This window comes from Narcine bancroftii, chromosome 10 (assembly GCF_036971445.1).
Source record: "Narcine bancroftii isolate sNarBan1 chromosome 10, sNarBan1.hap1, whole genome shotgun sequence".
Classification (NCBI taxonomy): Eukaryota; Metazoa; Chordata; class Chondrichthyes; order Torpediniformes; family Narcinidae; genus Narcine; species Narcine bancroftii.
This window is the reverse complement of record NC_091478.1, coordinates 103,159,245-103,184,263: the sequence shown is the minus strand read 5'-3', so window position 1 is coordinate 103,184,263 and position 25,019 is coordinate 103,159,245. Positions and strand designations below refer to the sequence as shown.

The 25,019-nt window shown below is 41.9% G+C and overlaps 1 protein-coding gene across 1 annotated transcript in view; it reads right to left on the bottom strand.

The window, feature by feature from the left end:
• The window catches only part of LOC138745052 (meckelin-like), a 91,979-nt gene that overhangs the window by 8,399 nt on the left and 58,561 nt on the right, over positions 1-25,019 (bottom strand). The window contains exons 17-25 of the mRNA XM_069902127.1: positions 24,557-24,655; positions 20,797-20,892; positions 18,916-19,015; positions 16,989-17,119; positions 9,974-10,114; positions 7,955-8,035; positions 6,499-6,615; positions 4,173-4,289; positions 3,020-3,124 (exon numbers count right to left, since the gene is read on the bottom strand). Coding sequence (XP_069758228.1) covers positions 3,020-3,124; positions 4,173-4,289; positions 6,499-6,615; positions 7,955-8,035; positions 9,974-10,114; positions 16,989-17,119; positions 18,916-19,015; positions 20,797-20,892; positions 24,557-24,655 — 987 coding nt within the window. The remainder of the gene's footprint in view (positions 1-3,019; positions 3,125-4,172; positions 4,290-6,498; positions 6,616-7,954; positions 8,036-9,973; positions 10,115-16,988; positions 17,120-18,915; positions 19,016-20,796; positions 20,893-24,556; positions 24,656-25,019) is intronic.

Here is a 25,019-nt window from a genome sequence, read left to right as displayed (position 1 = left end):
ACAGCTACTTGAAGGTAAATAAGTGCCAGAGAAGTGGAAGACTTTTCAAAGAGAAGATTCTGAACTGAAACATATCTATTTCAAGAATGGCCCACAATTCTGGACCAGGGTCTTGAACCTCCCTTAACTACCCTAACCATAAACCACTCCAAAACCACCAAAAGACCTGTCTGCACTTTTGAGATATCACTTTTATTAAAGCAACTGCAAATATTTATAGATCTATCCAGTTACATTTACCCTCATTTATTTCATGGTGAATTGTGGTAAGTTAATTCAGACTATTGTTGTTTGTGTATCTTACATCCTATGTGGCTGCACCAGGTACAACTTTCGGTGCACATGTATGACAAGGAATTTCTCTATCACATTGAGGAATAGGCAGGGGTGGATATGACAAAACACAGAAGCTTAAGAGAGATGTAGAGAGCTCAACACAACAAAAAAATATGTAAAGGAGTATGCAAGATACAGGGTTCAGGGTATAAAAAGAATCTAGATTATCGAAAAAGAGTTTGAGAAAAGCCTGAAGCAAGAGAGGATTAAAAAGGAAAAAAAAAGGTGCGAGTTCTCTGAGGGATGAGAACAGCAACCAGAGTGGAACCAAAGGACATGTCTTTGAATGAATACCTTAGATGTGACTTCATGGAAGATGCTGACATTAAGGGAAAGAGCATGGGGTCGGACATGACCTGCTGATACAGTGAGGCTGCATTTAATAGGTCAAGTTCTTTAAAAGGAGATGATTCACTCAGCAGGGATAAAATATATTGCAAGCTTTGAAAGATGCAGGGGGAAGAAAGAGTAGACTGTAAATTTCCGATACTGTTTGGTGGAAGGGGACTGGAAGTTTACTGATACCAATTGTCAAACTTTCAATTTCACAGGTGGCTTGGACAGATGGTGAGCCTGGGACAAGGTCTCATCGGCTACCAGAGGTTTGGGACTGCAGTCTGTGCTTGGAAAAGATTCTGTGTCTCACACGGGGCTCCACAGGCTGAGCTCCCAGTGCAAAGACAAGAACCGGCGTTCACAGGATCGGGGGATCATTTATCCCATACTGACAGCCCCATGTTTCATAAATAATCAGTGCATTAAAAACCAAATTTAAATTTTCAAGTTTGCCTTGGTTTGATTTGAACTCTCGGTCTCTGGATGCAGGGAGTAACAATTACTGCACTGCCCTACCCTAAGGTTGCAGATGAAACAAAGGTGTAAATATTTCCAGCCAGGTCACAAGATGCCAATCCTCCATGGGCACGAAAGACCCTGATTACAATTTTCAGGATCTTCTCTAGACGAATTGATAAACTAATCTCCTATTGTTGAGCGTGCAAGCCAATGTTCATAGCGATTCTTTGCTTTACAGCAGACAATCGTGTACTGTATATTACATTTTTAATGTATTATTACATGAAGGCAAAAGGAACCTCTGAACTTTTTAATCAATACACTAACTTCGATGGATTTATTGGTACAGATAAGAGAATGAACCCAATTTATTTTGGATCACGTGGCCCAGCTAAACCACTGTCAGTTAAAGTCTTGGGTCAGGATGAGCCAATAACCTAATCTGCCAGTACTGTGCTTGAGGAATCGCACACTGACCAAACACGCCATTCTCTAAATATTAAACTGGAATGCAGCTGGCAAAGGTTATCCGCTTAACCAATGTCACAGATGAACTGATTATTTCATGCCACTGTTCAGCGTATTTCAAGTAAAAGCAGCCACTCAAAAGTCTTGAAATGATGAGATGTCAAGTTGCTTGGCTTCGCTTCAAGGGGAATGTAAAATCCCAAGATTTCAAAGGAGTGAATGGGACGTCTACAGAAGCTAAAATTTGTCCCACAGCTCGTACAAGCCATACTTTCTCAGTACAATGTGTGACTCTGTCGCGATGAGCCATTATAGCAGTGAAAGTACATTCAATGTTGGCCTTGTCAATCATGGTGCAGAATGTGTTGTTTCACTCTAGGAAGCAATAAAATTCGATACTCAGAAACTTGTGGCAGTTGGATTACTCGACAAGGGGCAAAATTACAATACAAATGCGTCTCCTCATAACAATCATCAGAATTCAACACTGAATGGGAAGGGAATTAACTCTCAATAGTAATATGAGAAAGGAGATAATCACCAACTTCAGGAGATAGGGAGGAGTCCACACCCCTGCCCATGTTAATGGTGCTGAAGTCAAAAGAGTAAATCACATCAAGATCTGAGGAATAAAAAGGAAAAAGTGTGTATCATGGTTAAAGTGATTTATGGTGTGAAAAATAAAAAATTAAATTAAAAAAAAAAAGATCTGAGGAATAAATATCTCCAATGTCCTGATCTAGAAGCACATCGTTGCAACAATCAAGAAATAGTCTGAGGAAGTTCGGCATGTCCTGACTCTCTCTCCACCATTCCAACAAATGCTCCATTGAAAGCTGGATGCATCACACCATGGTATAGAAGCTGCTCTGCTCAAGATCGGAAGAAGTTACAGAAGATAGTGAATACAGCTTCGAACATAACGAAAACTTCCCTCCCCTCTCAAGACTTTATCTACCTCTCTCGCTGGCTACGAAAGGCAGCCAACACTCTGAAGGACCTTTCACACCTCTTCTCCCTCTTCCCATTGGGAAGGTGGCTGTAAACATGACCCAACAGGTTTGAAGACAGAGCCATCAGGCTCCTGAATGAACCCCATGCTGCCCCTTCCTGGTGCTCACTGATATTCCTTTACAGTGCAAGCCCATATTCTGCAAATTGTACCCTCACACATCTGTACGTATTGCTAGAAGTAAGCTGTCAATCTGTTCGCACAAGAACCTATTTATTGAGGTATTTTGTGAAAAATTAACAAACTCAACATACAATGTACCACCTGATCCTAAAGGTGAGGTTAATTTAGACCACTCACTCCAAAGATAACTTAACTTCCATAGGTCATCCTGAACACTAGCAGCCATGACAAGAGACGCCAATTAGTAATATCTCGTAGCAAACAACATGGAAAGTGCCAGCTCACATGTTCAAGAAAGGATGAAAGGAACTTGTTCATTGTGAAGTATGCCTTCAGGTTCTGCTGCAGAGTGGGCGAATCCATGTGTCCAGGAGGATTCCTTCGAGCCACCTTTAAGGGTTAAGAAGAAACACAAGTGAAAAGAGTGACCGATTTCAAAATCACAATCTGCCATGATTTTGGGAAATCTGTGCCCAAAAGCCCAACCCAGTCATTGCATCAAACTCAGTGCATAATTACATCTGCACAGTGTACTTTGCATGCAATTGGTCTCCAGATCAGAATGAACTCCAAAGGCATCTACAAAGCACTAACACGACATGTAATGCATTGAGTACTTGTGACTGGGATGAATTTCCAGACTGTTAGACTCGATGCATGGAAATTAAATACAAGATAAAACGGATCTGAAATAAAGCAGACTAGAGTGAGAAGAATCAGAATTTATTGACATGAACATGTCAAGAAATTTGTTGTTTCACAGCACCATCACAGGTGAAAATATTGCTGTAAATTACATTAAAAAAAATAAATACATTAGTGCAAAAGCCCAGGCAGCGTCTGTGGGAATAGAAACAGAGTTGATAACGTTCTGTCAGTGCTGTGACTCTCCGAACCATGTTCGAGATCAGCATTCAAACCTCCCTTATCTTTGTGCAGCTCAAGATGCTCTTCACTTCTTCCATGCTGCTCTTTAATTCTTCTCTTCGCCACCACTTCCCTTTGAGCCTCCATCACCGCCCTGAGCTGTATCTTATAAACCCATTGACATTGCAGAGATGAACCATTGAGGGAGCACAACCCCTCTTGACTAAGAAGAGGGCAAGAAGAAAGGACAAACCCTGCTTATATTTCACCTGCAACATTGAAGAACCAGCCCACTGTGCTTCACAGAAGGTTTATCAGACAGATTGTCGAGGATCGGATAAAGTGGTGGGCTTGAACTTGCATCCGAATGGAGACGAGTTGGAAGAAAACGTGGAAGGAATTAAAGAGGAATCTCTAGCACTAATGCTGAAAGAATGTCTGATAAAACATCGTACAAGTTACATTTAGCCCAAAATATCAATAACTTCCTCAACAGACGTGAAGGCTATAAGTTCACTTAAAAGAAGCAATCTTTCACAATAGCTTATTGGAACAAAAATAATAGTGGTACCTCATTCAATGGTGACAGTATCCTGTCATATTGCTGTCTGACCTTGTTGGAAATTAGCACCTCAAAGGTCTGGACCTCCATGTTTGGCTCGAGGCCCCTCATTGCACAAAGATTATCCTGTTGGAAAAGGAGAAAGGTGAAAAATTGTAGTGAGTTAATTAACTCAGAGCCGACACCATCCCTAACTTTACTAACTCCTGTTCATTGCTCTCCCCTGACCGCAACTTCATTGTGTTCATCACTTTTCTTCCTTGTGTGTTATCATTGGTGCCTCACAGTCAGATTTTCCTGTTCCAGACACTGGGTCAACCAGTTTCCCAGCATCCGGCAAACAGAGAACTCGCTGTCTGAAATGAGCAAACACATGGAACAAAACGGGTCCAATTTTGGGCCCTTAAATGCAAAAATAAAACTATCTATATGAAGCCTAACAGTGTTTATTTTTCCTTCTCCCATCCTCCAATCAGCCCTGCTCCAGATTAGATCTGTCCCATTTGCCAGGGAAATATCTGAAGGTCCCAGTCACAGCACAAAGACACATTTTTCTTGAACTAAAATTTCTTGATTCATAGGGTTCGTGAATCAGGAATTCTCTGACCCAGTGGGCTACAGATCATAGAATTGCAGAGAGAGACAGCATGGAAACAGGCCACCCGACCCTCTGATGGCACACTGACCATTAACCACTAATCAAACATTAACCCCACTCCCCCATATTCTGTCAATTGCTCTCAGATTCCACCATTCACGTAAACACTATGGGAATTTGCAGTGGCCAATGAACCCACCCACCAAGAGATCTTTGGGATGTGGGAGGAAACCAGAGCACCCAGAGAAAAGCCACATGGAAATTCCAACAGAATATCCGAGATCAGGATTGTTCCTGCGTCTCTGGTGTTGTTGTAATGGCACTGATTTACCACAGCTTACAAAAAAAACACACTCACTCGTTCCTTTCCACCACACCATAAAGTCAACTTTCTTTTCTATTATTCACCAGCTCAGTGGATCTCAACCTTTTTCTTTCCACTCACATCCAACTTTACGTATTCCCTACGTCATAGGTGCTCTGTAATGAGTAAGGGTTTGCTTAAGGTGGGATGTGAGTGGGAAGAAAAAGTTTGAAAACCACTGTTTTAATCGTATCTCATTGACTTGTTATGTGCAGGGTTTCAGAACTCCAAAGGAAATGGCCCAATGACAATTTTTCTCAAGCCAAATATTTCAATAACAATTGGGTCTAGAGCAGTGATTCTCAACCTTCCCTTCCCACTCATATCCCACCTTAAGCAATCCCTTACTAATCACAGAGCACTGATGCCATAGGGATTACTTAAGGTGGTATGTGAGTGGAAAGAAAAAGGTTGAGAACCACTGCACTTGACACAACACTGCATTCTACAACTCCCAAACTCCTCTGACTTTCTCACTGGCTCACTCCCACGCAGGTGACCCTGACACGCTCACTTTCCTGATGAAGGTAAGTATGCGACCACGACATTACAAGGCAGCTGCACCACTCTGCTGTTGTTCCATTGTTGAGAATATTCATAGATGGGAATCCGTGGATTTTTTTTAAATGGGGAAAAGATGTCTTCATGGACTTAAAGCACAGGAACAACCATGGACAGTGAATGAAGATCCGACAAGTCACATGACAAAATTCTATTCCAATTTCATTAGATCTTGAGCCAGAGGGTGGTAAATTTGTGAAATTTGTTGCCATAGGTGGCTCTGAAAGCCAAGTCAGTAGGTGTATTAAAGGCAGAGACTGATAGGTTCTTGATTAGCCAGGGAATCAAAGGTTATGGGGAAGAGGCTGGACACTGGAGTTAAATGGAAAAATGGATCAGATCATGATTACATGCTGGAACAGATTCGATGGGCTGAATTGCCTATTTCTGCTCTTATGTCTTATTGTTCTTGGTTTGGTGTAAATTATACACGTTTAAGATAAATCTACCCCTAAAAAACCTTAAGGCAGGAGAGAATCAAGTCTTTTGTCCCATCGCATCAACTCGGCCATTCAAATCATGGCTGATCTTTTTTATCTCAACTCCCTTCTCCTGCTTTCTCCCCATAACCTTTGATACCCTTACTAATCAAGAACCTATCAACCTCTGTTTTAAACATAACCAATTACAGCCTCCACAGCTGTCTGTTGGAGCAATTTCCACTGATCCACCACCACCCTCTGGCTGAAGTTCTCCTTACATCTGTTCTAAAGGGATGTCCTTTTATTCAGAGGTTTTGTCCTCTCCTAAAGCTAGAAACATCTTCGCCACATCCACTCCTATGAGAAAGATGAAAAGCATCTGCTGATTACCTCTTCTCTCTCAAGGTTGATGTACATTGTCTCCATACCAATATCAGCTTGACCATGTACTGACCGTCCATGGATGTAAAAACCATAACACCTGTGTAATAAGATCAAAACTGATACCTATAAAAATAATTTTAAAATATATTAGTACTTTGTAGCTGGGCATAAAATGGTTGTAATTTCCACTAAAACATCCATTTTTCAAATGAAACTTTAAACAAAAATCAACAGCTTTAATGACCACCATTAATTCCTCCACAGCTTATTAAGAAAGTTTCTATTAGGAAAGGAACTGCCTAGAAATTTGAGCATCTACTGCCACCTACTGCACGATCCAACTTTTATGAAATGCATGTGAATATTACAAAACTGTTTTTGCTCTCTGGTCCCAATTTGCCTGGTACCCAGAAGACTGGACATGTGCCTTCTTTAGACCTGTGAAGTCTCAGTGTGGGCAATTTAAGGGACGTCTTCCTTTTTAGGTTTCAGGGCAAAGCATAGAACCAACTTACCACATTCCCTTTAAGGTCAGGACTGAAGTTCAAGTTTATTATCCTCTGACTGTATGTATATAACCAGACAAAAAAAGCATTTCTCCAGACCATGGCACACACACATACACACACAGTAACAGCACATATTAATCACATACAGTAAACCCCCCCCCCCCTTGGTGGCTTGGTGAGCTGTGCCAATTTATAAATGTCCCTATTTTTACCTATTTTCTTTCTGCAATTTTTTTGCCGATTGCTTAAAGCTGCCATTTCTGGATAACAGGGGTTTTACTGTATATACATATAGTTTAAAATAAACATATATAAATATTTTGGGATTATTTATTCTGTTACGTGATTCTGTTCACCAATCTCACAGCCTGTGGGAAGAAGCAATTTTCCAGCCTGGCAGTTTTGATTTGGCTTCCACTGCCTTCTTCCTGGAAAGGACCCCCAGACCCCCCCAAGCTTGCAATCCTTATCAAGCTACTGAAATGAACCCTCATGTTGTCTAATAGCTGACATCTCCCATGATTGCTCATACCATCTGGTACCTCAAAGTACTGATCACTGATTCCCATCTGAATGCCACCATTCACACTCTCCTCACAATTTTTTGCACCTTTGGATGATCAATGTTACTCCTGGACACCAAACATATCCCCAACTCCCATTTTGATTGCCACCAGTTGACCTTTATCCCAACATCTCTTCCCAATGTTTGGTCCCCTTTGAGCTCCTGAAGTCTTTCCCCAGCACTCCTCTTGGTTGGGCAATTTTTTTCTCGTTCTTGCAAAGAGTGTGTGCAAGGTTGATTCAGTATCGCACACATCCTGAGCCTTGCACACCAGGTAACCTCCCAGCGAATTGTCTACATCAACCGAGGACTGAAGGGGGTTCCTCTTTTGTGTAACTGGGGTGAATATAGGTCAGCTGTGGAGAAGAAGAATACTTGGGAAACTCACATTGCTCAAGGAGCACAAGTCTACGAACTGCTTTATCTTGTCTTCAACGAAGCGTTCATAGATTCCAATGAAGAACAGCGTCTGTAAGTCATCAGAATGCATTCAGTAAACCACTGAACAAAGTTCACACAGACATGAATGCATGCTACATTCCCAAAGAAAATGTATGTCCCTGAAACGGGTTTTCCTTTCTTCTGCTCAGTGCAACCAGAATTCTCTGGGTTACTTTTGAAGTGGGAATTAACCATTTAGTAACTGATGCAGTCTTTTCATACTCCATAACACCTGGCGAGTGGTCAGCCTGCCTACAACTTGTTGCACTGGGGTGTTGGAGGAACAAATGAGCGGTGCCTGGTTCTCTGGACCAATAACAGGAAAGGTTACTATGGGTTACTCAACTAACTGTTTCCATCATCACACAGAAATGCTGGAGGAACTTCAGCTGGTTTTGCAGTGTGCAAAGGAAGTAAAGATGTATTATCTATATTTTTACCTCCCATGGACACTGGGAAACTGGCTGAGCTCCTCCAGCATTTCTGTGTTTTGACAATCACAGTGCCTGCTGACTTTCATCCATTATCACATCTTCATTACCCAAAGACAAATGGAATGCTTCACAATAAAGATGAGATAAGTAGTTGCCTTCTACACCATAAGCAAGTGTCATCCTTCATAATATGAATTAATGGCTTGGCAGCAGAACTTGGCTCTCAATCCATCAAGCTTGGTCTTGGCTGATTGTCAGTAATCTTCACTCTGTGTTCCTGTCTGCCCATAGTGAATCTTCCCACCAATCTATCTTAACATAGACTTTGCTTCTACTACTGCTCAGAGGCAGTGTTCTGAACATATGACCCTCTGAGAGGATGTTTCACTCCATCTCTTTCAAGTGGGAAACCATTACACTTTTGGTTCTAGATTCCCGCACAAGAGGAAACATCCTCTCATCATCCACCCTGGTCACACCAATCATGATCTTTATGTTTCGATCAAGTCCCCACTGCTGAGGCTAGAGGTGGAGGTTGGTACAATAGGGACATTTAAAAGACTTAGATGGGCACATAAGATGTAAGAAAAATAGAGGGTTATGGACTGTGAAGAAAGGAAGGGCCAGATTGATCGTAGAGCAGGTTTATATAGATCAGTACAATATTATGGGCCAAAGGGTCTGTACTGTGCTGTGCTCATCTAAATTTCAGAGAATCCAAGCCTACTCTGTCCAATCCATCCTTACAGAACAACCTACCTTATCGAGAATTGGTTGAGTTAAATTAAATAGAAATGCTCCCAATAAATTAACACCCTTCCTTACATAAGGAGACAAATACAGGACCCAACTGTCCTGATGTAATTTCACAAACGCACAATCTAACTGAAACTTTGTCCTTCTGCATTCATTTTTCTGTGCAATAAACAATAACATGTGTGTTTACTATTTCTGTATTCTAACCTTTTGGAATCATGTGTTTGGAATGGAAACCACGCAATAAGAAAATCAGATCAATTCCTTTCCTAATTAAGAACCTATCTATCTGTCTTAAACTAGGAAGCACATTTTTGAGCACGCTTGACATCCTACACTTAACAAAGGTGTTTACAGAAATGCTCCTTCTATTCTTCCTTGAGAAGGAAAGCTGTGACCGCCTTTCTAAACAGATTTAGACCTCCTTACATTGCCTTTGAACTGAAATTTCCCTGTAACCTCCACTGCACTGAGTGAAACATGAAAGTCTGCAGACACTGTGATTATAGTAAAAACGCCGAAGTGCTGGAGAAACACAGCAAGTCTTGCTGCGACCATTGGAGGTAAAGATATAGGTAATATCCCTTAACCTCTGCAAGACTGGCCGAGTTCCTTCAGTACTTTTGTGCTTCCACTGCATTTAAAACAGTATGAAATGATTGTGGTAGGACTAGGAGCCAAACGCATCAGCCGATCTACTTCTTGAATCTAACAAATGTGAGCTCCCTTTACCACTTCCTGAGTTCAATACATCAAAGAGATGTGAGTTTCTTTACCTGAGCTAATCCAACTGCCAGCCACATTGATACCGATATCCCATATCGAAGTATTGGGCTCCAGGGTGCCAGACTGACATCAGATCCAGGATGCAGATTCAAATTCAGATCTCTTCTGGCAATGTTCTTCAAGCCAATAACCTGGGATTTAAAATAAAGCTGCACATAACACCAATGCCAGAGTGGAGATCCTGGGTCATTTGTCCCGCAATCAAGTTTGATGACCACACTGCTCTAAATAAACAAAGAATTTACAAGTAGTTATCCTCCATTCACTGCATAGTTTTTTTTATTAGCAGAAGATAAGGCAAGTCCCTATTTCCCCTATACTTTGAATAGATTGCTTGGACGGTAAACTGATTTTGTAATTTGTACAATAGACCTTTTATTCTCAACCCATTTCCAACCAGTCAATAGACTGAAGTCAATAAATTACAGGGGTTTATTCCTCCTGTAGAGGAGTCATTGGAATATTACCTCCATTTTCTCTCTCCCCTAATCTTGCCTGACCCTTACTCTTAAATAGATGCTTCAGGCACAAGATGTTACACTTACACTGCTTTTGCCATCCTCTTTGTGTTTACCCCGCAATCTCGAGAAGAGATTGAGGAAGTTTGGCCTGATCTCATTTAAGCTTTGAAGATCTGGAGAAAGAAGAATAGTTCTGAGAATCTGTTTACACAGGCTGGAGGGTCTAATTGAAGGGGCATGACCTTTGAATAAGGGGGTCTGAAAATACTTCAATGTGCAGATCTTTGGATGGTAAAGTATGTTCAAGTGTGAGATCAATACATTTTTAATTTTAATTTAATTTCAACACAGCATAGCACAGTAACAGGCCCTTCCAGCCCACGAGCCTGTGCCACCAAAATACCCCAACTGACCTACTAACCTTGTATGGTTTAAAAAGTGGGAGGAGGCAGAGCACCCAGAGGAAATCCACACAGTCACAGGAGAACATACAAACTCTACAGACTGAGCTGGATTCGAACCCTGGTCACTGCAATAGTGTTTGTTTAGTTACTAAAATATCAAAGGGATATTGAATCCAGACATGAAAATTGGACGAGGCACAGGTTTAATTGTGATATCAGAATAGCATCAGGGGCTTTAATGATGCTTCTATTTCTTATGTACTGTCTTACACAAAAATAGAATACTTCAGTTCACTCTGCTAACAATGCAACGTCCCATGCACAGGCCCCTTCCCTAAAGTCCTGGAAGCTTTGAGGTGTTTATTTTTTGACAGTTACTGAAACTAACTTCAGCACGCATCCAAGCAAAGTATTCTAATTCGCTGGATTTAAAGATGAAGCTCATCTCCCTCCCGGATCTTGTGTCAAGCTGAAAGCTTCCTGATCATGATGGAGGTTTGGATCTGGAGATCAGGTTGCAAACAGGAGTACATGAGGCTGCAGAGGCTGTGGAGCACTGGATGCAAATCCACTGGACGCGAATCCACCAGATGCGAGTCCACCGGATGCCAATCAGCGAATCTGAAGGGATTCTCTTTTGCTTCTCTTTCTATCATACTGTAAGGGGCGCTGGGCAATACTAATGGCAATGCTGACTGCCTTCTGGCAGGAAAAAGTTAAAAGTATATTATGTATTTTACATTTTTAATGTATCATCACAAAAGGAACCTTGAACCTTCTTTAGGCAATATTTATTTGTAGAGAAAAGCCTGATTTGAGTATCTCCTTTCAGGATTGCCTGTTAGCAGCAAAGGTCAGGAGATTTGGAAGGGTCCAATATTTGAATAGAAATTGAAGCTCTGAACAAGAAGACACACAGGCATAGTGAAATCATTTCAGCTGCTCTCCAGAAAGGGTTAATTAATTTCCAGATTTCAATGGTAGATCTTAATTCAGTGAATAACTTTTTAATAGGTGTGGCTGGTATGGCCACTGTCTCACAATGTAGGTGACCCGAATTCAATCCTGGGTTCTCTGGAGATTTCAGGGGCCTGAAGGCATTTGGGGGTGGAGCTGAATGACTACTCATCCCTTGCTAACAGAGGTTGGTTGCAGTCATTTTATGGAACTGGAAGTTCCATCTGTGTGTGGAGCTTGCTCGTTCTCTCTAACTGCATGGGTCTCCTCCCACGTCCCAAAGACATGCAGGTCGGGAGGTGAGTTGCCGGTTATGAATTATCCCTAGTTTGCAGATGAGTGATAATGTGATGGGAGCTGCTTAAAATGGGTAGAGGGCAGGATTGATTAAAATGGGTCAGCACAGAGTTGGGGATGAAGGGCATGCATGATTTCCATGCCACGTGAATCTTTGGAGTTGATTGTGAGAAGAGATTTCAAATAGCCTCGTATATTAATTCATCCCGAGGTCCAAGAAACACGGTTACAGTCAGTGATCATCCAGATGGTCAAGGAGTAGTTCAAAGATCTATTCAGATTTCCACATTTGCAATTAATAAATCTACCCTGAATTTATTACATATTGACATTTTGTTCATGCATAATTATTTTTCTTCTTTCTTTGGCTTGGCTTCGCGGACGAAGATTTAAGGGGGTAAATGTCCACGTCAGCTGCAGGCTCGTTTGTGGCTGACAAGTCCGATACGGGACAGGCAGACACGGTTGCAGCGGTTGCAGGGGAAAATTGGTGGGTTGGGGTTGGGTGTTGGGTTTTTCCTCCTTTGCAGTTGTAAACACAGCTCAAGTCAAACCCTGTCAGGACATTGTAGTCAAAGACAATCTTACTTATTTACAACATGAAAATGGCATTGAAGCGGTCAACGATGGCTGCCATGATTGACCCCAATATTTGTGGGCAGAATGGAAATTATTCATGGCTATTATGGCTGAGAGTGATTGGGAAAGCCTTTGAACCAAGTATCTATTTGTAACTGTTCTCTGCTTGACGTGGGAAAATCACACTCCTCTACCATGTTAATGCCTGATTTCTGTCACACGAGGAGTCAGGTGGGTTCCAGTTCCTGAATGATGCACGGCACAGCCTTGGCGTGATTTTGACTTTAAGAGGGACCCGAGGGGCAACCTTTTTACTGAAGGGATTGTGGCAGCAATCACAATTCTAACATTCAAAAGAAATTTGGGCAGATATACAGGTCAGAAGGACTTGGAAGGGTACAGATCAAAAGGGATTAGCCCAGAATACCAGCAGCTAGCATGGATAAGTTGGGCTAAAGTGTTTGTTCTGTGCTATAGGACTCTGACAGGGCACAAGGTTTTATTCAGCTCTGATTATTTCCAAATACAGTAGCTTGTTCACTGTCACTGTCACAGCTCAATTTGAACAGTGACTGGACAATAAAGGTGTTTAGCAACGTCATAACAGCAATCATGCGAAGTGATAGGAGGCAAATAAAGGTGTGAATTTTTCTTGAAATATTGTTGACGTACTGTCCATTACACTTTCTAATGAGGTGTATAAAAAACAGAACGAAGAGCCTGAAGTAAAAACAAAACTCCACAGGTTGAACAGCATCAGTGCAGGCAAAGGGTGGTCGGTGTTGTGACCCTTCGTCAGGAATGAAGAGATTTATGTGTACATTGCAATCTGATTCCATTTGAGAACCAAACTTTATGCACACTGGGGGGGGAATTGAAGAGCAAGGTTTTTACGTTAATCACATCATATGACGGGGCAGCTGCTAACAGCTACAAACCCTACTGTCATCACATGGAATGATACTAATAATCTCAGTCAGTCTTGTGAGTGAAACATTATCCTAGTTCAATCAGGGCACCTCTCCTAAGAGGCATTGTTGGAGCAGAGATAAACAACCTTCATTCCATCACTCTTCTGGGTCTGGGAGTGTTTCTCAGAATGTTCCATTTTCCAGTTATCAAAATTCCTCAAGCTTTTTCTCCCCGTGGAAAAATGTTTGGAGAAAATTGCAGAACGTTTTTAAATTGCACGCTGACCCCAAGAAGCAATGCACGTCCTTGAGACGATGGCAGTGAGCAGCCATGTTAAACCAGAGCAGCCCGTATGTCATAGGTGCTTCTATGGTGTACAGCATCTGAGTGGCTCAAATGGGCCATTGCAGAAGAAAGATTAAGAGTTAACCATAGTTGATAGTTTGCAGTCATACTTAGGTCAGATTAGAAATGGATAGCAAATTTTCTTCTCCAAAGTACAAACTCCATACGTGTGAAATGTGGGAGGAACCCAGAGGAAACCCACACAGGTAAAAGGAAGGCAAACAAACTCCTTCCGGGGCCGGATTCAAACCCGGTTCACTGACACTGTAATAGCGTGGTGCTAACTGCTACACTAACCATGTCAACCTCACCTCAGGATTTTATTTAAATAACTTAGGGTGTCAGGGTTAGCGTGGCGGTTCGTGCAAGACTGTTACAGTGTTAGCAGCCCAGGTTCAAATCTGGCACTGTCTGAACAGAGTTTGTATGTTCTCTCTGTGTGGCTGTGGGTTTTCTCTGGGAGCTCCAGTTTCCTCCCACCCTTCAAAAATGTACAGGAGGTTAATTGGTGTATTTAGCAGCGCAGGCTCGTGGGCTGGAGGGATCTGTTACTGCGCTGTATATCTAAATTTTAAAATTCCATACTTAAAATTTAAATTCTTTGTTTTCCATGGTTGGACTTGAATTTATATTCAGGCCTCTGGATTGCTAATCGTGTTCACATAACCACTCCATTGCTATAAGGAGTGAAACAAACATTATTTCACAGAGAATATTGATATTCTCTTAAAATTGACCAAGATGGTGTGAAAATCAACATCAAACTCATAATGAGCATAGAAAAAAAAAACGAAGGAAAGAAATATGGGTTTCGTAGAGGCTGCTCCAAACTTTCCAACATCCTGATGCATTGTCTCTGGGACAAATGATGTGTTCCTTCCCTCTCCTTTAATACTGGACAGAGCAGTGAGTTCAGAGAACCCACTGAAAGGAATTTGTTCTTAGTAAAGTGGCCAGAGGAATTTCCCCTATGTAAGGTCACTACTCCCTTAACCACACTGCTCAAGGGAATTTTGTGTTCTCACATTTTAGTTCTGCCTATGCCTGGCCACAGACTGATTTAATATTAACCCAAGGGAAATGGTGGAGTATTTTAACCTCATTTGAAAGAGCCAAAAAACATTAGAGGTCCATGTTCATGTCTGTTTTTCCCTGAATCCATTCCCTCATTGGTCTAATGTGGAAAAAATGCCAACTGTTCATCAGAGGTTTACAATATCAGGAGATAGAGAAGCCAATCAGAATCTTTTTACCAGGGGAAAACTGTCAAAAACTGAATTACATGTGCTTAAGATGAAGGGGAGAAGTTTAAAAGGAAATTTGTGATAGAGATTAGCGAGGGATTCTTTTTTATACACAGAGTGCTAGTTATTTCAACAAAGTCTATCATCTTCAGTGGCTTTTGCAACACGAAGACTAAATGGAAAATTGAACTTCACAACAATTCAGTGACTTTGTGTTGACTCAATCGCTGAATTCTGTAACAGCGCAGCTGAACATTGCAGCCATCTCCATGCACAGACGCCAAAGATTCATCTCCTTTTTAGACAATGGTCAATGCAAACTGAACCACAAATTCGAGGGCCATGGAGAGGTTTAGTCACAGTCCTTAGGGGCTCAAATAGTTGTATTTCTGCTGCTGTACAATACACAAAGGATTGTAGAGTAAAACAATGATTGGAGGCGTGTGGACCACGAGGAAGATTTTCAAAGCTTGCAGAGAGATCTGGACCAGGTGGAAAAATGGCAAATGAAATTTAATGCAAACAAATGTGAAGTGCTGCATTTTGGAAGGACATACGCAGGAAATCGTCAGGCACTGAGAAATGGGGTAGAACAAGGGATCTGGGATTACAGACACAGTTCCCTGAAAGTGGTGTTAGAGGTGGACAGGGTTGTAAAGAGAGTTTTTGACATTTTGGTCTTCATCAATCAAAGTATTGAGAATGGGAGTTGGGATATTATGGTAAAGTCATAGAAGATATTGGTGAGGCCAAATTTAGAGTATTGTGTACAGTTTTAGTCACCTAACGACAGGAATGATATCAATAAGATTGAGATTTACTAGGACGTTGCCCAGACTTCAGGAACTGAGTAACACGGAAAGGTGAAACAGCTGAGGACTTTTTTCCCTGAAATGTAGAAGAATGAAGTGAGATTTGATAGTTATAATTATGAGGGGGATAGACAAAGTAAAGGAGGGTAGGCTCTCACCGAGGGTCGGTGAGATACAAATTAGAGGCCAAAGGTTAAGGGTGAAAAGGGGAAAAGTTTAGAGGGAACTTCTTCACACAGAGAGTGGTGGGAGTGTGGAACCAGCTGGCAGCTGAAGTGGTGAATGCAGGCTCAATTTTAACATTTAAGAAGAAGGGTAGCACAGTTGGCATAGAGGTTAGTGCAACACCTTTATAGTGCCAGCGATTGGGACCAGGGTTCGAACCCCGCGTTGTCCACTCTACCCAAGTCTGTGTGGATTTTCCCCAGGGGCTCCAGTTTCCTCCCACCATTCAAAACATACCAGGGGTGTAGGTTAATTGTGTGTAAATTGGCTGCACAGGACTCCTGGGCTGAAATGATCTGTTACCTTGCTGTATGTCTAAGTAAAATTTTTAAAAATGAGATCAGTAGGGATAACAGATGGGGAGCAGCAACAAAGGCTCTCGCAAACCTCCCTTCGAAAAGGAGAACCTCTTCCACAAAGAGACTTTGCATTGGAACAGCTGAATGGAGTGAAACACGAAAGTCTGCATGGCTAGCGCAATGCTTATAGACTGAATCAGGGACTGTCCGTAAGGAGTTCGTACTTCCTCCCCATGTCCGTGTGGGTTTCGTCAGGGTGCTCTGGTTTCCTCCCATCATTCAAAACGCACGGGGGTGTCGGTCAATTGGGCAGCCAATTGGGCAGCTTGTGGGCTGAAAAGGTCTGTTACAGTGCTGTTTGTCAAAATTTAAATTTAAATTGATTATTTAACCCTGTATTTCTGCTTCTGCTCTTTTTGTATTGTTAACCTCTCTCTCCAGATGTGCACTGTTTACTGAGGCTCACCTACCTCTAACAGCAGTAGAATAAGAAATAGTTGCAGAATTGGATTTATCTTCCTCTTTGTCTGAATTTCATTCCACTCATTGGCTATGAAGTAAGTTCGCCAGATGCTGACCGATGAGGAACTTGGTTTGTTTTCTGTAGAATAACATTAGTACAGTCAGTTATTACTCACCTTTTCATTTTAATTTAGAGATACAGCATGGTAACTGACCCTTCCAGCTCTCGAACCTATGTCTCCCAAATACACCCACGTGATCAACTGACCTACAAAATCCATACGTCCTTGAGACGTGGGAGGTATCTGGAGCACCCAAAGGAAAACCATGCAGGTAATGGGACTCCTTACAAAGAGTGCCAGGTTTGAACTATGCCCTAACCCTAGCCCTTCTGGCTCGCAAAGCCGTGTCTCCAAAATACACCTATGTGATCAATTAGTCTCAACAAGGTAAACTAGAGCAATACCTCTCTTAAACTCAGTGGGTGGCAGGGCTAGCGTGCAGTTAGTGCTACTAAAATGCCAGCAATATGAGTTCAAATCCAGCACTTTCTGTACGTTCTCCCTGTGGCTGTGTGGGTTTCCTCCCACATTCCAAAAACCTATAGGGTTGGTAGGTTAATTGAGCAGCATAGATTTCAATGGCTGGAATCAACTTCTACTGTGTGGTCAATAAATAGAATATTAAAAAAGGACTTGCATTTATTTAACGCCTTCCACAACGTACTTTATAAATAATGATGTTAAATTTACGCACAAGTACAATCTACGTATGCACCCAAACTCTTGCTTGCTGCAGCCAAGGAGTCAGGCAAGACACACCAATCAGGAATAAGATAATAAATATCAAGGAAAAATGGGTAATATTCAGATAGTGTAAGACAAAAGTGGTGTTTCAATAGTCCAGCCAAGTCTTTTGCAGGTACTGAAGTGGTGTCTGGTTAGGGTAGTGTGGGAATGATCAAGAGCCTGACAGCATTTGCAAGCTTTCATAAACATGGTAATGTCCCAGTTGATTGAGAAAGCAATGGCTCGCTTTGTACCTGACTAACTTGACTGCATTGATGTAGCACATGGTATCGGGCAAGTCACCGGCTTTACACCTTATCCAATCTTTCCCCTTATAGCTTCTAAGAAAAATATGAATCAACCAGGGTGCAAAACCATAGAGAAGGACAAAAATTGCAGATGCTGAAATCTTGAGCAAACATGAGAAGCTGGATGGACTTCAGTGGGTCAGCATGGTAGCTGGTCCTGGGAGGTACTTTAGAGTAAAAATCCCATTTTATTCTTCTGGGGGTCTAGAGAAAGAGGAGAACATAAACTTAAGAGCTAGGGTGTGGTGGGGAGGGAACGATCCTCCCCACCCTAATCCCCATCGATGTGATCTACCGGGAACGAAAAGAGGGCTCACAAAATCGTTGAGGACCCCCATCACCCAACACACAGCATATTTTAGGTCCTCCCATCAGGAAAGTGATACAGGAGTATCAGAGCCAGAACCACCAGGCTGAGAAACAGCTGCTTCCAGCAGGCAGTGAGAATGATGAATGATTGAAGTGAAGTGCTCATACAATCTTTCCGTGTCCCTACTATTTATTGAACAATACTTATTTTTATGTATATACATACTGCATATATAATCGGTTATCTATCTGTAGTATGCCTGGTTGAGTGTTCGCATGTTTTTGCACTGAGGACTGGAGAATGCTGTTTTGTCGTGTTGCACTTGTGCAATCACATGATAATAAACTTGACTTGCTGACTTGCTAAGACTTGAGGGATGGGGTACAACACTGGGATATCAAGCTGCTTCTATGCAGATCTTCTCAAGGAACTTCATGGCCAATTAAATTTTTTTCCTGTCGTGCAAGCATCACACAACAGCTAATTTGTGCTCTGCAAACTATCAATGAGTGGAGTTCATTGAACCTACCTGTTGGTTTAGGTAATGGTCTTCCCTTGGGCTTTTCCCAATCTATCAGGAATATTGATACAGTCATCTGAACCATCAGGATATGAATTAGTTGCAGTGCCTGAAAGAAAATCAGGTTATACTGTGTATTCCATGACCTGCTGAGTTTCTCCAGCACTTTTGAGCATTACTCATGTCCCACAACGTTAGGGCAGACCAATTTTGACTTGACCATTTACGACAGATCTTTCCCTAACATGAAAGCTTAATGATACTTCCATCTTCGAGCCCATGAGTTAGAAGTTCCATCTTTATTTCACTCGAGGTATTTAAGTTTGTTCCATTGACTTTGTGTTGTCAGAGGCAACGTCTGATCTTAAAGCCCCATCACAATGAAACTTCATCAGTGATCACATGTTAACACAGTAGTTAGTGCAACGCTATTACAGTGCCAGCGACCTGGGCTCGAATCCAGTGCTATCTGTAAGGAGTTGGTCCCTTCTCCCCACGTCTATGTGGGTTTCCTTCGGATGCTCTGGTTTCCACGCATCCATCAAAACATACAAGGGTTATAGGTTAATTTGGACCACGGGCTCATGAACCAGAAGGGCCTATTCCCATTTAGTACATCTCAATTGTTTTAAAAATTTGAAGTTTGAAATGAGGATCAGAATCTCAATAGCTCCTTTGGTCCCAGTGCTAGTGATCCCATGTGAGCTGGCAATATTCTTGAGCCTGCTTCATTGCAGTGATGACAAACCAAAGTCCAAGCTGCATTAGCACCAGGGCCTTGCATTTCATGACAAGCAATTTACCCGTTTCTTTTCAACACCTTAGACCTGAAAATTAGTTATTTCCTTTGCGAATGAAACTATAATATCAAATTTCGGCACCTGGAGTGAATGCAATTCAGCCCTTAAAATCACATCTCATTCACATGGATAAGACAGGTTATAATTTTTTCATCAACTCCCACCCTCTTCCCTTCCTGCTCTCAGCTGCTTTCTCTTCTACCTTCCCACCTGCATCCACCTATTACTCTTACCAGTTCATTTGTACTCCTTCCGTTGCCCCTTCACCTTTTCATTCTGGCGTCCGCTTGATTGTCAGCACTCTTGATGGGTAGCTCTGGCCCAAAACGTCAACTGCTTCTTACCTTCTAATGGATGCTGTGTGACCTGCTAAGCTTTTCCACTAGGCCGCAGTGTCTGCACACTTTCTTGTTTACCATTATTCTTCCATGTGAATCACTCCTTTTGGAGTATCAGATGAAAATTAGATCACGTTGCTCCATTTCTTAGGAAAACTTAGACCCAACCTCGGGACACACAGGAGACTGGAACACCAAAAGTCAGCAGATACTGCGCTTGTAGTCAAAAAACAGAAATGCTAGAGGAACTCTGTGAGGAATGGCTCAGGCCCGGCATCTTTTCCTCTTGTAGACACCGCGAGACCAGCTGAGTTCCTCCAGCGTTTCTGTGTTTTGGCACAGCAGATGCTGGAATCAGTAGTTACAAACAATCTGCTGGAGGAACTCAGTGGGAGAAAGAGAATTGTCCCAGTCGTCTTATTGTTGCTTGACCTGCTGAGTTCCTCCTGAACATTGCTTGTTGTTTAATACCCATCCAATCCAGCCGCTCCCTATAATGCAAAGCTTCCAGGCCCAGTAATATCATAGTGAATCTTTTTTGCACCTTCTTAAATTTCTATTTAATTTATTGCCTATTAATTCCCAAGAAGATTAGGTTCACAAATCTACTTTCAACAGGTGTTAATGTCTCCCATTATTTTTCAGCAATGGGATGTCATTCAAAGGCAAGTGGAATGAACATACAAAAACCCCTGGTGTATTTGCCAATAACCTGATGGGTCCTGAAAGAGCATCATGACCTCAACACTTACCTTCAGCGCAAAAGCACAAGACACATAGATGATGAAGCTGGTTTCGATCCCACTGCCAGCAGGTGGCAGTGTAATCCCGACCGTGGACTGCTGCCCCTGTGGAAACAGATGCAACTTTCATTCACACCCAAAGTCATGTCCTTACATTCGTGCCTGCACAACTGGACTCTGACAACTTTGTGCTTAACTGACCACTTCAATGCTTGATGAACATTAAACATAAGAATTTCAATGAATCTCTCTTGCTGATCCATTTGTATCTTTTCATTCATATTAAATTGGTGCCTGCCACATTGACCACTGCCAGTGGGCTGATCTCGCCTCCAACCGTGCATCTTGGTGCCTCACAGTTCGGCGGGCAGCAACCTCCTTTGAAGAAGACCACAGAGCCCACCTCACTGACAAAAGGCAAAGGAGGAAAAACCCAACACTCAACCCCAACCAACCAATTTTCCCTTGCAACCGCTGCAACCGTGCCTGCCTGTCCCGCATCGGACTTGTCAGTCCCCAACGAGCCTGCAGCAGACGTGGACATACCCCTCCATAAATCTTCGTCCGCTAAGCCAAGCCAAGAAAAAAAGAAAAAAAAAATTTCTTCTGATTCTGTGCTCGAGGATTCACCAAGCAACTTCAAATTTCATTGTCTAAATGTATCATGAAGGAGAAGTAAGATCACTTGGAGTCGTTTCTGATAGCCCTAAAGCTTTTGGTCCTCCTTTTGTTCCTGTCTCCTACGAATTCTTCACCTCACAGCCTTGGCCTTGCTCTCAGGAAGTCCCTCTCTAAATAATGTTTTCTTCCTTGAAAGCCCAAAATTCTTGATAAAAATCCTGAACATAATTTCAATTCCTTCAATCAGAACTGGGGAATCTAAATTTACTTAATGAGGTTAATACGGGGGGAAATACTACAGTTATGCATTACTACAGATGCCTGGTAAGTAAGTTTTCCAGTTGCTTGAGACCCACTCTTACAATGCCGAATACACCTGCATTATGAATAAACAGTTTGAAAGACAAAAAATATCATACTGTACTTACACTGAACAAACTACACGCATGAATATATAAACCTTAATAAATTTTGCTTTATTTTCAGTCACATTCTATGAAATCATTTAATCGTCGCTGCAGGTTCCTCCCCCTCCATAGAGCCACCCGAAAGAGGAACAACATAATTAACCACCCCCTCCGCCTCCCCCAATTTTACAAATAAAGCATTAATTATATACTAATAAAGATAAAGACTTTTACTGAGCAGGGATAAGGGACACTTTAAGAGAGTCACCCCAATGACGAGCGACATCAATCCATTTTATTCAAACACAACTTTATTCAAACTTTATTTAAACAGCTGCAAAGCACAACCAAGGCTCTCCGCTGGGTGAATATCGCCTCTCATCTTCCATATAACCATATAACCACTTACAACACAGAACAGGCCAGATCAGCCCTACTAGTCCATGCCGTAACAAATCCCCACCCTCCTAGTCCCACTGACCAGCGCCCGGTCCATACCCCTCCAGTCCTCTCCTATCCATGTAACTATCTAGTCTTTCCTTAAATGTAACCAATGATCCCGCCTCGACCACATCTGTCGGAAGCTCATTCCACATCCCCACCACCCTTTGTGTAAAGAAATTTCCCCTCATTTTCCCCTTATAATTTCCCCCTTCAATCTTAAACCATGCCCTCTAGTTTGAATCTCCCCCACTCTTAATTGAAAAATCCTATCCACGTTTACTCTGTCTGTCCCTTTTAAAATCTTTAACACCTCTATCAAGTCCCCTCTCAATCTTCTACGCTCCAGAGAAAAAAGCCCCAGTCTGCACAACCTTTCCCTGTAACTCAAACCTTGAAATCCTGTCAACATTCTCGTGAACCTTCTCTGCACTCTCTCTATTTTGTTTATATCTTTCCTATAATTTGGTGACCAAAACTGTATATAGTACTCCAAATTTGGCCTCACCAATGCCTTGTACAATTTCATCATAACCTCCCTACTCTTGAATTCAATACTCCGATTTATGAAGGCCAACATTCCAAATGCCTTCTTTACCACACCATCTACCTGAGTATCAGCCTTGAGGGTACTATTTACCATCACTCCTAAATCCCTTTGTTGCTCTGCACATCTCAATAGCCTACCATTTAATGGATATGACCTATTTAGATCTTCACCAAAGTTTTGCATTATTTCAGACATTTACTTTTACAATGTTAAACTTTTATTTACATTTTTATTTATTCTTATTCTATTTATTTCACTGTTTTTGCCATTTGCTTAAGGTTGCCAGTTGCTTGAATTCTGGATAATAAGGGTCTTACTGGAGTGTCAAACATTGTGATTGTCAAAGTCCATTCAGGTTATTCCACTCCTTTCAGAAGGAAAGTTACTGCCTTTACCCAAATAGAACACAGAGCATTGAAGAGCATAGAACATGGCCCATGATGTCAGTGGCAGACAGGATGCCAAATTAAACTAAAATTGTTGCTTACACATGATCCATATCCCTCTATTCCCTGAACATTCATGTGTCTATCTCCAAGCCTCGGAAACACTGCCCCTGGCAACCCATTCCATGCAACTTACAGCCTGCGTAAAAGAAAACTTGCCCCGCGCCTCCTTTAAACGCCCCATTCAACTAAACACATATCCTCTTGAATGTGACATTTTTATCCTGGGGAAAAAAAGATTCTGACAATCTCCCCTATCCATGTCTCTCATAATTTTAGAAACTTCCATCAGCCTCTGACACTCCAGAGAAAACAACCTGAAATGTTTTTAATAGTGTTTTTAAATGCTGTTAATAGTGTGGTTGCCTTATAACTCTCCTTGGTAACAGCATGAGCCATTTATTGCGATAATGAGGCAATAAATATTGAATCTATCTCCACCTAGAATGAGCATATGACTCAGGGCCAAATTCTGGTCAATGGAAATTCTACAAAAGAATTTAAAACTCCTCAGTCAAGTCTCAACAGACATGATGCTTTTAATTCTTCAGGAGACATCAAGAATATAAACAGGTGGAAATGTAAAAATTCACCAGGAAGTAGTAGAGCTTCCTCCATATAGAGCTTGTTACAATCCCCCTGTTAATTTTACAGAATAACAGCATTGTGGATGGGGCCACACAGACTTTTGATGACACCTGCTGCTCATTGCACTTTCACCTCTGAATCACAAGTTGACTTGAACACAAAACTCATGCTCAGACTCCATACTGGCATTCAGTGAGAGTTACATCATCTTAGGGGCAAGATACTAAAACAAAAGGTTACTCCCTCAGATGAAGGTAAACACTCGTATAAAGAAGAGCACAGGAATTCTGGAGACCAGGGAAACATTCCTGGATACAATTCCCCAACAATCATTAAAAATTACTCTTAACCGTACCCTGCTGTGGTGAAATGACTATACAGTAATCCATTTGAAAAGTGACGATACTTCAAAAGTACTTAAGCTATGAAGTGTTTTCAGACCTGGGTTTGAGTCTGGCACTGTATGTAAGGAGCTCCCCGTGTCTGCATGGGTTTCCTCCCAACCTTCAAATTGTATGGGGCGGGGGGGTGGGGGTGGGTGTAGGTTAATTGGGGTATTTTGTTGGCATGTGCTCGTGGGCTGGAATGGCCTATTGCTGTGCTGGGACTACATTTAAATTTAAATATTCTGAGATTATGCAAATGTAGAAATATCTTTCTCCACCGTGATATGAGAAAGTTTGGGAATGAGGATGTAATAAAGCAGAAACCCTTACCTTATACACAATAAGCCAGTAAACACCTGTACCATATGTAACAAGGAAGAAGGTGTTTGACAGGGCTCCGGCAAAGTGGGCAAGATACTTCACAATTGTCTGTGTAAAATAAGAGAGACAGTGAGGACCAAACATTGACTGACGCAAAACTGACCGGGATCAGTGGGGCAAAAAGAATGGTCAGCATTTCAGGTCCAAACCCTTCTTGATGAAGGGTTCTGACCCAAAACGTTGACCATTCTTTTACCCCCCCCCCCCCCCAAGATGCTGATTGACCTGCTCAGTTGCCCTGAACATTCCCTCGAAACATTTCCCTTCAGCCTTAACTCACGTCCTCCAATTCTCATTCCACCTAACCTCAGTGAAAAAAAAAACCCTGGTTACATTTACTCTATACAATTTTGAATTTTATTTACCTCGATCAAATCTCCCCTCATTCTTCTACGCTCCAGGGAATAAAGAC